A 17,258-nucleotide genomic window follows, 5' to 3' on the forward strand; every position below is an offset into this window, starting at 1 on the left:
CTTATCAAATCTTTTTGGTTCCATGGTTTTTACAGAACTTAACCTGAAATTACTGCTCCCTTGTCTGAAGGTCAGTGGATACAGTTAAAACTTTCAACCTTCTGCACACTTGGTCTTTCTGGTAACAAGCCCCAACCCAAGGCTTTCTAGGGAGGTCATCCCAAGGGTTAACATAAACTCAAGGGTGATTAAATGGAGCTCCCTTTGAATAGCAAAAGACACTCCTATCACTCAGTGATTTCTAAGATTTTCAGGAAATCTGTGCCAGGATCCAAGACCAACTACATTTTTAATTATACCATAACCAACCTAACTATTTTCTGGTGATTCTCATCATGTCGTGTAGTCATTTAAAAAAAAAAAAGCAAGGATTTAAATCAAGGAGCTGCTTAAGTCAAACGTCTTGGCTGAATAAGGAGGAGGGCTTGGGGGCTGTGATCTCGATACACCAGTATGGAGTGAGAAGAGCCACCATTACTGAGCACTGGTGACAGGCCAAACAGATTTTGATTCACTATCACATTTAATACTCAGACACATGTTGTCCCACTGTCCATCTAAGGTCCAGGGATTAAATGAGTTGCCCGAAGTTACAGAAATAGTAAGCAGTAAAATTCAATTCCAAGGGTGCCTGGATGGCTCAGTGGGTTAAAACCTCTGCCTTTGGCTCAGGTCACGATCCCAGGGTTCTGGGATCGAGCCCCACATCGGGCTCTCTGTTCCATGGGGAGCCTGCTTCCCCCTCTCTCTCTGCCTGCCTCTCTGCCTACTTGTGATCTCTCTCTCTCTCTCTCTGTCAAATAAATAAATAAATAAATAAATAAATAAAATCTTTAAAAAAATTCAATTCCAGGACTTTGATGGCCAAGTATATGAATGAGGCATTGGACACTTACCAAGTAAGACATTCTGAACAAAACCTTGAATTTGATGATTTGTGCTTCTCTTTATTCTCACTGCCTACATCACCATGCCTGACCCATAGCAGTATTCACTGAATGTCCAGAGACATAAATAGCAAACAGAAATAGTACAGTTTATAAGAAAACTTGCAGTATTTTCTTATCCAGGACTGTTTTCTTCCCATATTCATTGATAAGCTCTCCAATTATCAAGACAGCCATTACTGTAAGAATTGAGCAGGCTCATTCTTCTCCTTGCATTATGCTTAATTGATCCATTACATTTTCCTACTTCTCTGTTGAGTTTGCCAAGTTTAGCATAAACCCAAGGTTGACTTACTTCCTGACCTAAATCTTCCTTTATTTTTTCTGCTTTTCTAGATACAGAAATCCCTATTGAACATTTTTTCAAACCACACTTGTATATAGTATGAAACTATTTTCTAAGAATTGAATAATACACAAATGGCTTTGCAGAACTAAGCATTGTTTAGCTTTCTGACAAAAGAGAGCCCTGTGGACTAAGACATGACACCTTACCATTAATTAATCAATGGGTTTTTTTTTTCTTTTCTCTCTCCCTCTCCTCCTTTCTCTCTCTGTCTCTCTCTGTATCTCTGTGTCTGTCTGTTTTAGTGAAGTACACGTACTGCTTGGTGGCACTTACTTTTTGTTCACACCAGACCACCTCTTCATTCTGCTTCATTACAGAAACTCCACTTACTGCATGAAAGTATCCATCTCACTGACAGTGGGTGAAAATGACACCGGACTCTGCTACAATTCCAAAATGAAATACTTTGACAAAGCTGAACTTAGCAAAAGCAAGGAAATTTCATGCCGTGACATCGAAGATTTTTTACTACCAACCAGAGAACCTGAAATCCTATGGTATAAGGTGTGTATTGTGCATGATTTTCTTCCTTATAAATAGATTAATGTGTATCTTATTCTTGGACTAGTTGGATAAAAAGTTTTATGGGTATGATGAAGTTAAACTCTATCTTCCTGAAATACTCTAGCAGGTTGTGCTGGTCATTATAAGATTTCAAAGCAATATCTTTGATAAATGCTAGTTGGTATTTGTACTGGTGATCCACTGCAATAAGCTGTTGTGTTTATGTTCATAGCTAGTTTATACTGTTCTTTCAAGTCCATTATAATCTGTGGTTGATAATTCAGGAACTAGAATACATTAAGCATTCCTTTCAGAGCTCTTCATATAAACACTCCTAATGTTTTCAAACAAAGAAAGGATTGATTTACTTTTATGAAAAAATAGTACAATGGCATATTAAAATGTTCTGTTTAATGGAAGTATCTTTGTGTATATTCCAATCCTTTTCATATAAAAGCGTATATATTTTTAAAAACCTGAGGGAAATTCATAACATTATAAAAATAGTGCTAGATAACTTTTTCTCAAAAAACAAGAGTCTTCAGACTTAAGGAGAATAATCTAACACTTGTCCTTCCTATCATATAATTGACTTTTTCTGAATTTTAAGATGAGAACATACCCTTCAGCTTATTTATACCATCAAAGAAATTTTTGTCATTGAGTGTAATCAAGAACTACAATATAGCTGCTATGAATATTTTTCTGGAATATTATATCCATGATTTAAAGAGTACTAGTAGAAAATTTGCTTTGTTCAACTCCCCGGAAATAGGGATGTAGGAAGCATGACCTCTTAGTAACTAGATCTACCGATACCACTATGTCATGAGTTCAAAACTTATGAGAAATTTAAAAAGAAACAAATCTTTAACAATTTTTAAAAAGATTTTATGTATTTATTTGACAGATAGAGATCACAAGTAGGTGGAGAGACAGGCAGAGAGAGAGAGAGAGGAGGAAGCAGGCTCCCTGCTGAGCAGAGAGCCCAATTAGGGGCTCGATCCCAGGACCCTGGGATCATGGCCTGGGCCGAAGGCAGAGGCTTTAACCCACTGAGCCACCCAGGTGCCCCAAATTTTTAACAATTTTTAAAGGATTTGCTATAATTAGCAATGCCCTTCTCTAAGTAAGACTTAATTTTGATTTTTTTTTATTTCTTAAGAATTTTATTTTTTTTATTTAAATTCAATTTAATTAACATATAGTATATTATTACTTTCAGAGATAGAATTTAGTGATTCATCAGTTGCGTATAACACCCAGTACCCATTTCATCAAATGCCCTCCTTTTTTTTTAATTTTTAAATTTATTTTCAGCATAACAGTATTCATTGTTTTTGCACCACACCCAGTGCTCCATGCAATCCGTGCCCTCTCCAATACCCACCACCTGGTTCCCCCAACCTCCCACCCCCTGCCTCCTCAAAACCCTCAGATTGTTTTTCAGAATCCATAGTCTCTCATGGTTCACCTCCCCTTCCAATTTCCCTCAACTCCCTTCTCCTCTCTAACTCCCCTTGTCCTCCATGCTATTTGTTATGCTCCACAAATTTTGATTCTTGATAACAAGCAATGGAGGATTCAAAATGTCAAGGGGACTACTGAAATAGTTTTCTACTTTTCCATTGAATTTCTATCCTAGACACTGTCAAACAGCCCTCAAGTGTTAGCCCTACTAATCTCTGTTTCTGCACAGATGAGATTTACTTTTCCTCCTTTATTGAATTTTGTATGTCTCACCCCAATTCTCAGTGGTCTGGCTGCTTTCCACAAGTAGATTCTTAGCAAAGCCTGATGATTGCCTCAAAGACAAGAGGTATTAGGAGAGTTTAACTCAAAGTATCTAAGAACAGATGTTTTTCTAGTAGTCATGTATGTACATTTGTCTTCTTCTACACATGCACACACACACACACATACACACACACACACTCTCAATATTTAAAATGGCTGGCCTCACAGTGCTCCTTTAGTCATGTTTCCACCATCAACCCAGTCATTGTGAACTTAAGCTATAAAGATTGTCACTAGTGGAGTGATGGGTCGAAATGCAGTATGTATGGAACTTGAAAGTCTTGCAACAATCCAAAATTTTTTCCATAGTTAAGACGATATATATTCTGTATTCATTATATATATTTGTATGAGAATGTGTGTGTGTGTATATATGTATATGTATGTATACATATATGTATACATATATAAGTATATATGTATATATGTATATATATAAGTATATATGCATATATATAAGTATATATGTATACATATATGTATACATACATATACATATATATATATACATTCTCACACACATATATGTGTGTGTATATATATATAAAAAAGCTTTTGCAATTATGACAGTTTATGCAACTAATATGAGGATATATAAGATGTATTTTTTGGTCTGAAATAACCAGATAACTCTCTTCCATGTATATGAAGACATTGAACCACATAATCAAAATAATAGTCTGGAAAAATTTGATTTGGCAAAATATTTTTTTAGAAATAATACCTCTGAACAGTGTCAGAGGGCTTAAAGCTATTTTATCCTCATGGCATTGATTTCAAATCTGGCTAAAGGAAATAGACTTCTGTTCTGGCAAAAAGAGAAAGCTTCTGAGCCAATGTCATTAAAATCTAAAGCTTAATTTAGAGACCATAATTTGTTAGACCCATCAACAATGAAAATAGATGTTTATGGTACTGTAAAGACCATAAAGACATGTTGGCCATTTCTTTCACAAATTGTAGAATGTGCATGCTATAAAGGGAGAGAATTTTTTTCTAAATGTAATATTAAAAGATTTAAATACTGAAATAGAAGCATTTTCTGCTACAGAATTAATTTTTCTACTTTATACCTAAATAATATATCTTATATTTTATGCTTTCACTATCAAGTGTCAAGATGGTTAATTTCACAGTCAACAAATTTGGAGTATTTGCTTCTAAAAATGATGTTAGGAGTAATCTTAACAAGAGTCCTTTTTCTTATATCTTCTTTTTCAAAAATTTTATTTAATTTTATTTTTTCACTGTTCCAAAATTCATTGTTTATGCACCACACCCAATGCTCCATGTAATACATGCCCTCCATAATACTTACTACCAGGCTCACCAAACCCCCAATCCCTCTCCCCTCCAAAACCCTCAGTTGGTTTCTCAGAGTCCACGGTCTCTCATGGTTTGTCTCCCCCTCCAATTTCCCACCACTCACTTCTCCTCTCTATCTCCCAATGTCTTCTGTGTTATTCCTTAAGCTCCACAAATAAGTGAAACCATATGATAATTGACTCTCTCTGCTTGACTTATTTTATTCAGCATAATCTTTTCCAGTCCCATCCATGTTGATACAAAAGTTGGGTATTCATCCTTTCTGATAGAGGCATAATACTCCATTGCATATATGGACCATATCTTCTTTATCCATTCGTTCATTGAAGGACATCTTGGCTCTTTCCACAGTTTGGCGACTGTGGCCATTGTTGCTTTGAACATTGGGGTACAGACGGCCCTTCTTTTCACTAAGGAATCTCCTTAAGATTCCTTAAGAAATTGGCTACATTAAGATTCCTTAAGAAGTTGGCTGCACCAACTTGCATTCCCACCAACAGTGTAAGAAATCAATGTATATCTGATTTAGACAAACTAATCTTAGAAGTCAATAAATTGACACTTGCTAGGGACACCTGAGTGGGTCAGTTGGTTAAGCATTTGGCTCAGGTCATGATCTAATGGTCCTGAGATTAAGCCCAGTATGGAGCCTCATGAAAACCCTCCTTAGGATTCTCTCTCCCCTCTCCCCTTCTTCCTTTGCTCCTCCCCAACACAAGCACCTGCGCTCTCTATCTTAAAAAAAAAATGACTCTTACTAGAAAACCTCTTTTCAAACTGAGGTACATGATCTCCATGAGATGTGGAGAAGTATGAAAATTTTTAGAATTAATCTCAAACTCTTTAGCCCTTTAAAATATAAATTTAGAAGCTTTGGGGTTATTTATTTAAAATACTCTTCTCTGTTTCCCAGTTATTGTACTTACTACAGAAATTCTGTGTTTTTCATGCAGGAATGTAGGACAAAAACATGGAGGCCAAGTATTGTATTCAAAAGAGATACGTTGCTTATAAGAGAAGTCAGAGAAGATGACATCGGAAATTACACCTGTGAATTAAAATATGGAGGCTTTGTTGTGAGACGAACTACTGAATTAACTGTTACAGGTAATCATAGTCTTCAGTATTTCATTTGCAAGTAACGAAACTACCATTTTAAGTTTACTTTTTGTGCTATACATTGATTTTTTCAAATCTATGCAATGAAAAAAGTACTTAACCAAATAGCTGAGTGGATTCCTATAAGGTTAAATTTATTCCTCCTTGCTTTTAAATCATCTTGTGCTGAAATACATTTCAAAGGTTAAAGAAAATATGCTTAGGGAATTATAGAAATGTTAGCTTTTAAAGTATTTGAAATAATGAGTTCACATTTTTAGAAAATTATGCTTATATTTTGTAATGTTGTCAATTTGGGGAACATTTTCTAAGGTGTTGAAATAGAATGTATGACAGCTACCTCTGTCTTCCTGTTTTGCTTCAAATAAGAAAAATTACTATTTTATTGATTTTCCTTTCTATAAATCTGACATATGAGTTCTCATGAACTTGAAAATAACATAATTGCAGGGGAAATAATTGAATAATTGCGTGAGATGCAGTGAATGATGTCATTCCTGTCTCTGGTTGCTAAGGTAGAAGGGCATAAGAAGATTCAGAACTCTGTCTATAATCATGAATTTACAGCTCACTAGTCACGTGGCCTTACTGGACTTAGCACAACCTTCACAATATCAGTTTCTTCATGTATAAAATGGTGATGGTAAAATTTGTCTTGTATAGTTCATAGGAGTTTTGCAAGGATCTAATAAGGTAACATAAGCTGAATGAAATCAGTTTGTATAATACCCAATTATATCCAAATGTACATTATGGTCATTTTATGTCTTGTAACATATTATTTTCGTACCCTTTTTTTGCTTTATGGTTTGAATCTCTAAAAGTGGTTCCAAGAAGAAAAAAGGTGGGGATAAATAAGAGCAATATTAGGGAGTTAGAGACATTTTTCTCATCTTACTGAGATTCTTCTAAGTGACTTTTTGCACAATAATATTTAGGAAATATATACAAATAAGTTGACAAAGGATACCATATACTTCAAAGAGATTTTCATTTGTTCATTGATTCACTTTATATAATTTTCCTGTATATGAAAAGTGTTTTGTGGTAGTCACCTTCATCTTATAATAATTGTCTTTCTTTCAAACTTTGAAATTATGATATATTTAGATTTAAAAACTACAATTTCAAGAAATCTATTTGATGAATCGTAATTATTCTGATCTAAAGAAAATTTGGTTAAAATTTGGTACTCTTTGGTAATGACTTTGATAAATATTAGACCCAGTAAATAATTGCCACTTTGCAATATATGATATATTTAAATAGTAAACATGCATTCAGCCTTACATTGTGTACATATAGTATGCATTTGTGTGATTTATAAGTAGTTTGGTTTTCAGTTTTGCTGTGTTTAATAGGTTTCTGTATAGAAAATTACATTTAAAACTTTATCACTCTACCTCCCTGTCTTTTTCATGGAACAGTGAAAAATATAGCTGTTTATACTTGAGTTCTCTTTACAATAAATATTTAGGTTTTTATTATTAATTTTTTGCTTTCAATCTATACTGAAGTACATTTTTCCAAGAGTAGGTATAGAGATGAAGGAATTTAAAAATACACTAAAAAATCTATTGCATAAAGAATATAGAATATATTTCTAGTCTTTATTCTTTGGGATGTAAAGCTAATCCTTGATAAGCACACCTCTTCCTTTTCTAGAAACATTAGGATACTAAACTGCTATCTAGGAGCACCTGGGTGGCTTAGCCATTAAGCTTCTGCCTTCATCTCAGGTCATGATCTCAGGGTTCTGGGATTGAGTCCAGAGTTCCGTACCGGGCTCCCTGCTCAGCGGGAAACCTGCTTCTCCCTCTCCCACTCTTGTGTGTCTCTCTTGCTGTCTCTTTCACTCTGTCAAATAAATAAAATCTTTAAAAATATAAACCACTATCTATTAAGAGGTGATGAAAAAAATCTAACAGAGACTAGAAACTGGGTCCCCAATGATGAAATAACTTAAATAAGGCTATTTTGTATAACCAATAATAGAATTGTTTTCTTCTAAATGACTTAATTTCTTCAAAATATCTCTTTTTCTTTACTTGAAAAGAGGGGAAAACTATTCTGTACTATTAAGAGGAAGTAGGTGAAAGTTTTAATGAAAATTTTCATTCAAATGATTATCCTGAATACCCCTAATTCAAGCAGCCTTACTGGTGACATTAGTTTGGGCATCTAAGTTATGAAGCCAAGTTTCATACATATATGAAATTTTGGGTGAATGGGAGAACTCCATGACCAATAATTAAAAATGATATGTATTAGAATACATTTTAAGTATTAACAAGCCTATTAGAAAGATCTATTTTTTCATAACCTTGATCTAGTGTGACTATAAATGTGGCCCATAGCCAATTTAAACAACAATTCTTAGAATCCAAATTGTATCTTACTAAAGCTGCAAAGGTGGGAATTTCTCTGGATGATAATTAACCAGTGTTTTTTATCTTAATTTTCTGCATACCATGATCATATTGTATTTAATGTAAATATTATGCAAGGTATGGTATCATTTCATTTTAGTGGATGTGCATTAGCTGATGATAAATGTTTTAAGATGTGTTAGAATGTGTTTCTTTAAAATAAATAATTCCATATATGAAGAGAAAAGGAAATTTTTAGATAAATTGGCTAAATGTGCAGGCAGTATTGTGAGCTTTTATGGGAGATCCTTCACTTACTAAAAGTTTGTGTGTCTACTTAAGTGAAGTAGTGGTTTAGGAAAACACTACTTAGGGTGACTGGGTGGCTCAGTTGGTTAAGTGTCAGACTTTGGCTCCTAGAGTCTTAGAATCCCTGCTGAGTGGGGAGTCTGCTTGTCCCTCTCCCTCTGCCTCTCCCCCTGCTCTTTTTCTCTATCTGCTCTCTCTCTCTCTCTCTCTGTCTCACTCCCTCTCTTTCTCAAATAAATGTTTTTTTTAAATTAAATAAAAGGAAAGCGATCACAGTGAAAAAATAATAAACCTTCTCATCACTGTTGGTATACTTTCAACATTACTTTTTTTAAAAATTTAAGATGTTTCAGCATCATCTGTAGCCACCACCCTCTTCTCTAAACACTGAAGTTTTTACCATTTTCCAAATATCCTCCCTCTGGGCCCTTACTCCTGGGGTGCTCCTTCTGGAATGCTTTTCCTTATGCATTGTCACAAGGCTGATTCTTACTCTTCCTTCAAGGAATAGCTAAAATGTTCCCTTTGTTTGGAGGCATGTGGTGCTTGGTGCCTTTGTAGCATGGAGAATTTTATAATACCCTTTGTGGCATCTACCACATTGCATTGTCACTGTTGATGCTCCTGTCCTTCCATGAGAATATGAATTACTTTCAGTGAGAAGAATGTCTTCTTTTTAATAATCATTTTATTTTAGACCAGTTTTACATTTACAGAAAACTTCCAAAGACAGTAGAGAGAGATCCCATATACCCCACATCCAGTTTCCCCTGTTATTAATGCCTAACATTAGTATGGCACATTTATTACCATTAATGAATCAATATCAACAAATTATCAACTACAGTCCATATTTTATTCAGATTTCCTTAGTTTTATGCCTAATAGTCCTTTTTTGTTCTAGGACACCCATCCAGGATAGTCCATTACATTTAATTATCATGTCTCTTTAGGCTTCTTTTGGCTGTGACTATTTCTGACTTCTCCCATTTTTGATGATTTTGACAATTTCAAGGAGTACTGGACATATATTTTGTAGAATGTCCTTCAAGTGTGATTTGTTCAGTATGTTTCTCATTATTAGATTTAGGTTATATGTTCTTAGAAGATCACAGAGGTCAAATCACAACTTAGCATTCCCTCGGTGTGATTTATTGCCACTGATGCTGACCTTTAATCACCTGCAGCAATGTTTTTTTTTTTTTAATCACTTTAATCACCTCAGTAGTGAGCTTTTGCTGCTACAACGTTAGTCGCTGCCCCTCCTTTCCACACTTCAGTCTTTGGAAGGAAGTCATGATCTGCAGTTCACATTTAAGGAATGAGGAGTTAGGCCCTCACCTCTCTGAAGGCTGATTATCTACATAAATTATTTGGAATTTTTCTCTACCTCCACATTTATCTAATTAGTCACTTATTTATCTATATTAGTATGGACTCCTGGGTATTTATTTTATACTTTGGTTTATAATCCAACATCGCATTATTTATATTTGTGGCTCAAATTGTTGCAGCTTTGACCCTTAGGGACTCTTTTAGTGGACTTCATGTCCCTCTGACATACACGTACTCTGTGTGTGTGTGTGAGAGAGAGAGAGCACTTCCTTATTCTTGGGCCCTACAAGGTGTTCCAGGACTATCTTGTGTACTTCCTGCTTATGTCCTAGAATTAGTTATTTCTTCCAAAGAACCTTTGTTGCTTTTATTGGAGAATAGTGCTAGAAACTAAGATCTGGGCATCAGAGGTACTCATTGCTACTGGAGTATAGTTGCTTCTAAGACCTCTTAGTTGACAGAGTAAAGAGATATGTGTGTACTAATCCAGGTATTTACACATCTATAAATGCTACTATATGTAACATCTGTATCTATATTAAACTAAACATGAATTCATACTTGAGATATCTCTGACTCTACTCCATTGCCATAGGGATCATTCCAGCCTCTTCCCCTTGCTTCTCTATAGCCGCCCTAATAGTGAGAAACCTGTTTCCCACCATCTTTCATTCATTAACTTAACTGTTCACTGCCAGTATAGATGTATAATGTATAATATATAATGACCTCTACTCCTGTGAGAAGCAACTTTATAAAATAGGGTATAATGGTTATGTACAATTTATTTTGCCTTGAGTCTTACAGAATCTATTCATTTGCAAAGTTACTTAGGTTACCACAATTCCCCCATCCCGCAACACTTCATTGCAGCTGTGTCACACATTTGTGATATAATTTGGTTGTTTTAGCACATTCTGCATTCCATACTGAGATCTTCCATCCTCCTGATTGATGTCTTTAAAAATTTTCATACATTGAAGTTTGTAGGGGAAGAGAAATAGTTTTCGCTCTATCCCTTTGAGTTTTTTTCTGAGACTCCCTGTAATAAACGATTAACAAGAGAAAAACAAATAGAAATTTATTATCATGACAACCTAATGCATACATGGAAGATACCCAGAGAAACTGAATAACTCCCTGAGATGGCCCACACCACCCCCTCAAATACTGTGTTCAGCTAAAAACAAAAGGTTGGATGGGGGACATTCATAGGAGGTTACCAGGAAAAGCCTGGTTAAAAAGAGTTAGTCTTAGTCCATGCCTTACTTCTCCAATGACAAGAGTTTCTGGACATTTAGAGTCATCCTTCTTTTCTTGGTATGGAGAGACATCTTTATAAGTGGATATTTTCCTTATAAATATAAATTTCCCATACAAAAAGGTAACTCCTACTTTGTTTTCACAGGTTCTATGTGTGCAGTTTCTCAAAATAATCCTTAGTGCTAAGAGATAAATTTTGAGGTGGCATATCCTGGTACCATGTATTCCCACCTTTGAAACTTACCTGAGAAGTTTCAAAGTCCCAGAAGCTGAGTTAGGATGTTGCTCCATGCCTTAATGAGCCAGTCTTAGTCCTGAGAACAGGGTAGTTCATTTTAAGAGTTGTGTCTTATTTCAGGAGGTGGTGTTGCAGATGAACTCCCAAAATTAGGTCTATTACGTGCAAGCAGTTAGGTATTAAATAAGAGGCATTTCCTTGGAAACATGAGAAAAACAAAAGTTAATGATTGGAACAGATTAGACCTAGTTTCTGAATTTTGAGTTCAGCAAATTGAGGATTTTGGATATTGGACTCAGAGGATCTTTTGGCTTTTGTGGTAAAAAAATAGCTATTAAAATTTACCATTTAACCATATTTAAGTTCACAGTCATTCTCATTTTTGTGGGATCATCACCACCATCTGTCTCTAGAACTTTTTTGTCTTTCCAAACTGAAACCCTGTACCCATTCCATTCCTTCCCACCCACCTCCTTGCCCCAGCCTCTGGCAACCATCACTCTATCTTCTGTAACTATGAATCTGACCATTCTAGGTCCCTCAAATAAGTGGCATTATGCACTATTTGTCCTTCTTTATATGGCTTATTTCACTTGGTATAGTTAAGGCCTTTAGGGTTCACCAGTGTTAGCCCATTTCTTTCTATCACTCAGTAGTTTTTCACTGTATGGCCATACCATGGTTTGTCCATTCATCTGTTGAATGGTGCATCTTGGATGCTTCCATATTTGGGAGATAATAAATAAAGCCTATAATATAATTTTCATACAGGTTTTTGTGTGGGCATATATTTTCAGATTACTTGAGGAAATTCATAGGGATGTAATTCCTGGAGTGTATGAAAAGATTATATTTAGCTTTGTAAGGAGCTGCTAAACTGTCTTCTGAAGTAGCCATACCATTTTGCATTGCCATCAGCAATGAATTAAGAATTCCAGTTCAACATTTTTCTATCAATGTGAATTCTGCTGTTTGGATTTTACCTTTCCAGTGGATCTATAGTGGCATTCATCATTGTTTTAATTCCCAATTCCCTAATAATAAATGATTTTGAATTTATTTTTATATGACTGTTTGACCTTTTATGTATCTTCTTTGGTCTAGTGTCTGTTCAGGTATCTTAACCATTTTTCCTTGGGATGTTTGCTTTTTTAGTGCTCAGTTTTAAGAATTCTTTGTATATTTTTGATATAAGTATTTAATTAGATATATGTCTTGCAAATATTTTCTCCCAGTCTGTAGCTTGTCTTGATTTTCTTAACAATGATTTTCAAAGAGCACAGGTTTAGATTTTTATTTCAGTTTTCTTCTTTTCTTTTTTGAATTCTTATATACAAACTTAATTCTATAAATTTCTTCTAAACACTATTTTGCTGCATCCCACAAATTTTCATAAGTTGCCTTTTCATTAGTACAAAATAATTGTTAATTTCTGTTGAAAAATCTTCTTTGATCCATGTGTTATTTAGAAATGTATTAATTTCTAAATATTTGGCGATTTTCTCAAGGATTTTTTGTTACTGATTTCTAGTTTATTTCCGTTGTGATTTGAGAACATATTTGATTTCTATCAAATAAATCAAATTTTTAAAAAATTTGTTAAAGTATATGTTATTATGGAGCATATGATTTTTCTTGGTGTCTCATGAATGCATAAGAAGAATGCATATTTTGCTATTGTTGATTTGAGTATTCTATAAATATCAATTAAAGCAAGTTTAGGTATAGTGTTATTAAAGTCAAATATATCTTTGATTTTCTACTTATTTGATATCTCAATTACTGAAAGTAAAGTGTTAAAATCCCCAACTATGGTAATGAATTTATCTGTTTATTCTTTCAATTCTAAAGGCTTTTGCCTCATAATTTTGGTGCTCTGCTCTTAAGAGCATATGTGTTTAGGATTGTCATGTCTACTTGGAGAATCGATCTTTTTGTCACTATGTAATGTCTCTGTTGATGATTATTTGGCCTGTTCTGAAGTTGGCTTTGTCTGAAATGGATATACCTAGCTTTCTTGTGATTAGTATTTGCACAGTTTATCTCTTCATTTCAATTTTAACCTATTAGTTCTTTATATTTAAAGTAGGTTTCTTATAGACAATGTACAGTTGGATTTTTATTTTTATTTTCCACTTTGGCATTCTCTTTTTTTTTTAACTGGTGTATTTGGACTCTTACATATAAGGTGATTATTAAAATTGTTGGATTAATGTATGTCATTGTTTGTCTGTGTTTTCAATTTGTTGAACTTATTCTATGTTGCTTTCCCCCTATCTTTTCTGCTTTCTCTGGTTTTAATTGAACATTATGTATTGTTTCATTTTATCTCTCCTTTATTAATGTTAATTTTACTATAAAAATTACTTTCAGAGGTTGCCCTGGATATCCCAATATATAATTTTAACCAGTCTTAGACTGTTATAAAAAAATACTCTACAGTGGAACATCTGTGTGGCTCAGTCTTTAAGCGTCTGCCTTCAGCAGCATGGAGCTCCTTGCTCAGGGGGAGGGATGCTTCTCCCTCTTCCACTCCCCTTGCCTGTATTCCCTCTCTCACTGTCTCTCTCTCTGTCAAATAAATAAATAAAATCCTTTAAAAATTATTCTATAACTTTGTATGTAGTACAGGTATCTTATTACAGAATATTCCCAGTTCCTCCCTCTTATCCTTTATAACATTGTTGTCATTTATTTCATGTATTTATATGTTATAATCACTCAATAAATTATTGTTATTGTTTTAAATAGTTACAGATCAATTTATAGCAATAAATAAAATATCTTATTTTACTGTCATTTATTCCTTCTGACACTCTTATTTTCTTTATGTAGATCCAAGTTCCTAACCTATATATTTTCCTTCTGCCTGAGTAAGTTGTTTTAACATTTCCTGCAATGAAGGTCTGGTGGTGGTGGTGAATTTTTCATTTTTGTTTTCCAAAGAATGCCTTTATTTCTCTTTCGCTTTTGAAGGAAATTTTTACTTGGATTCTAGATTGCTTTTTCCCCACTACTTTAAATATTCCACTTCACTCTCTTTACTTACATGTTTTTTTTTCAGTGTTCCAAAATTCATTGTTTATGCACCACACCCACTGCTCCATGCAATACGTGCCCTCCTTAATACCCACCACCAGGCTCACCTAAACCCCCACCTTTCTCCCCTCCAAATCCCTCAGTTTGTTTCTCAGAGTCCACAGTCTCTCATGATTTGTCTCCCCCTCTGATTTCCCCCAACTCACTTCTCCTCTCCATCTCCCCATGTCCTCCCTGTTGTTCCTTATGCTCTACGAATAAGCAAAACCATATGATAATTGACTCTCTCTGCTTGACTTATTTCACTCAGCATAATCTCTTCTAGTCCGGTCCTTGGATTCTAGATTGCTGCTTTTTCCCCACAACTTTAAATATTTCACTCCATTCTCTTTTTATTTACATGTTTTTAGAAAAATCTTTCCTGCAGCTTAATTTGATGTGTTTGGGTATAGTAATTTTGGCATTTTTCCCACTTGGTATTTTTTTAGCTTCATACCTTTCTAGCTTGGTGTCTGTCTTTAATTTTGCAAAATCCATGGCCATTATTATCTCAAATATTTCTTCTGGTCCATTCTCTCATTTTTCTCTTACCAGTATTTCAGTTCTTCATATATTAGGCCTTTTGAAATTATCTCACAATTCTTGGATATTCTATTCAATTTTTTTCATTCTTTTTATCTTTTTGCATTTCAGTTTATGAAGTTTCTGTTGACCTTCTTTTAAGCTAATTCTTTCCTTCACTGTGTCCAGTATAATGACGGGCCCATAAAAGAATTCTTCATTTGTGTTACAGTGTTTTAATTCCCGGCATTTCCTTTTGATTCTTATTTAGAATTTCCATCTCTCTCTTTATATTACCCATCTGTTTTCTCATGTTATCTATTTTCCCATTGGAGAACTTAGCATATTAAACATAGTTATTTTAAATTCCCTGTATGAAAATGTCATTATCTATGTCATATCTGAGTTTGGTTCTGACGATTGTTGATGGAGTTCATGGCTCCAGTGTCTGCTGCTCCAAATAAAAAGATCTCACCTGTGATTCTCTTGATTCACCTGTTTTTCCAAATTTGGGGATGTTTGTTTGCTCTGAAACTTCAGTTGTTTCAGAGTTTCAAGAAGAGTTTTTTGGTTTCCAGTTTTTTTCCCCCAGATTTTTCTTGTTGTAATAATGAGAGTGATGGCTTCCAAGCTATTTACATGTAGAAGCTTAAAGATAAAAATAAAGGACTGAAGTTTTCTACTAAGATTTCTTCATTAATAGCTTTTAACATGTCATGCAGTCTATCTAAGGTTTATTTTATTCTTGATTCCATATTCCATATATTAGTTTCTTTTTCTGGACAAAAATGAATAAGTCTTTGTTGGAAAATACCTCTTTTTTTAAAAAATATGTCTGTTTTGATTTCAATCATTATTTGAAATATAATATGCAAAAGTCCCTATATGAAGCTGTGTAACATTCTATTATATACTTTTCTATTTTTTTAAATATATCATTTACTTGTGCTTATGTACAGTTTTTTTTATCTTACTAAAATATCCAGAATCCAGTCCAGCTTTCTTCACTTTTTTTCTTTAATAGTGAAATATAACTAAGTGCACAAAATACAACCATGCAGCTAGCTAATTAACATGCTATCAAATGAACCCACCTAGGTGAAGAAACTGAAACTTACAGGCATCCCAGAAGTCCTCTGTATAGTCTTCTAAATATAAACCCTTTCTTTCATGGCACTGATTATGTTAGTGCCATTGTGATTTTAGGATATTTGTTTTCTTGTCTTTTAAGCTATCCTAGCTAATAGTGCATGCCTAAACAATATACCTAAAATTTTATTTGTTTTTGAAACTTATATTTGGGCCTACACATTGTATATTCTATTGTGTTTGGCTTTTTCAACTTCAGCTTTTGTTTTAAAAATCCATCCCTGTGCAGTCCCACTACCGGCTATTTACCCAAAGAATACAAGAAAACTATTTCAAAGGGATACATGAACCCCTATGTTTATAGCAGCATTATTTACAGTAACCAAATTGTGGAAGCAGCCTAAGTGTCCCTCACTTGAGGAATGGAGAAAGATGTGAGATATATATATATGTATATATATATATATATATACATATATATATGTATATATATATGTGTGTGTATATATATATACATACATATATATATGTATGTATACATATATGTGTATGTATATATATATATGGTAGAGTATTATTCAACTATAAAAAATAATGAAATCCTGCCATTTTCATTGACATGGATGGAGCTAAAAAGTGTAATGCTAAGCAAAATAACTTAGAGAAAGACAAATAACATATGATTTCATTTGTATGTGGAATTAAGAAACAAGCAAAAAAAATGGGGCGCCTGGGTGGCTCAGTGGGTTAAAGCCTTTGCCTTCGGCTCAGGTCATGATCCCAGGGTCCTGGGATCGAGCCCCACATGGGGCTCTCTGCTCTGCAGGGAGCCTGCTTCCTCCTCTCTCTCTCTCTGCCTGCCTCTCTGCCTACTTGTGATCTCTGTCAAATAAATAAATAAAATCTTTAAAAAAAAAGACTTAAAGGCCTTCAGTGTAGACTGTACATCCTACGATATCATTTAAAAAAAAAAGAAACAAGCAAAAAAAAAAGCAAAGGGAAGAAATAGGGAG

General features: G+C 34.2%; 1 protein-coding gene across 1 annotated transcript in view; it reads left to right on the top strand.

Annotated features, from left to right (window-relative positions):
• Positions 1-17,258, top strand: part of IL1RAPL1 (interleukin 1 receptor accessory protein like 1) — a 1,455,000-nt gene that overhangs the window by 847,372 nt on the left and 590,370 nt on the right. The window contains exons 4-5 of the mRNA XM_032844352.1: positions 1,614-1,800; positions 5,877-6,030. Of these exons, the coding sequence (XP_032700243.1) occupies positions 1,614-1,800; positions 5,877-6,030 (341 nt within the window). The remainder of the gene's footprint in view (positions 1-1,613; positions 1,801-5,876; positions 6,031-17,258) is intronic.

Source organism: Lontra canadensis, unplaced genomic scaffold (assembly GCF_010015895.1).
Source record: "Lontra canadensis isolate GAN:19392208 unplaced genomic scaffold, GSC_riverotter_1.0 scaffold151, whole genome shotgun sequence".
Classification (NCBI taxonomy): domain Eukaryota; kingdom Metazoa; phylum Chordata; class Mammalia; order Carnivora; family Mustelidae; genus Lontra; species Lontra canadensis.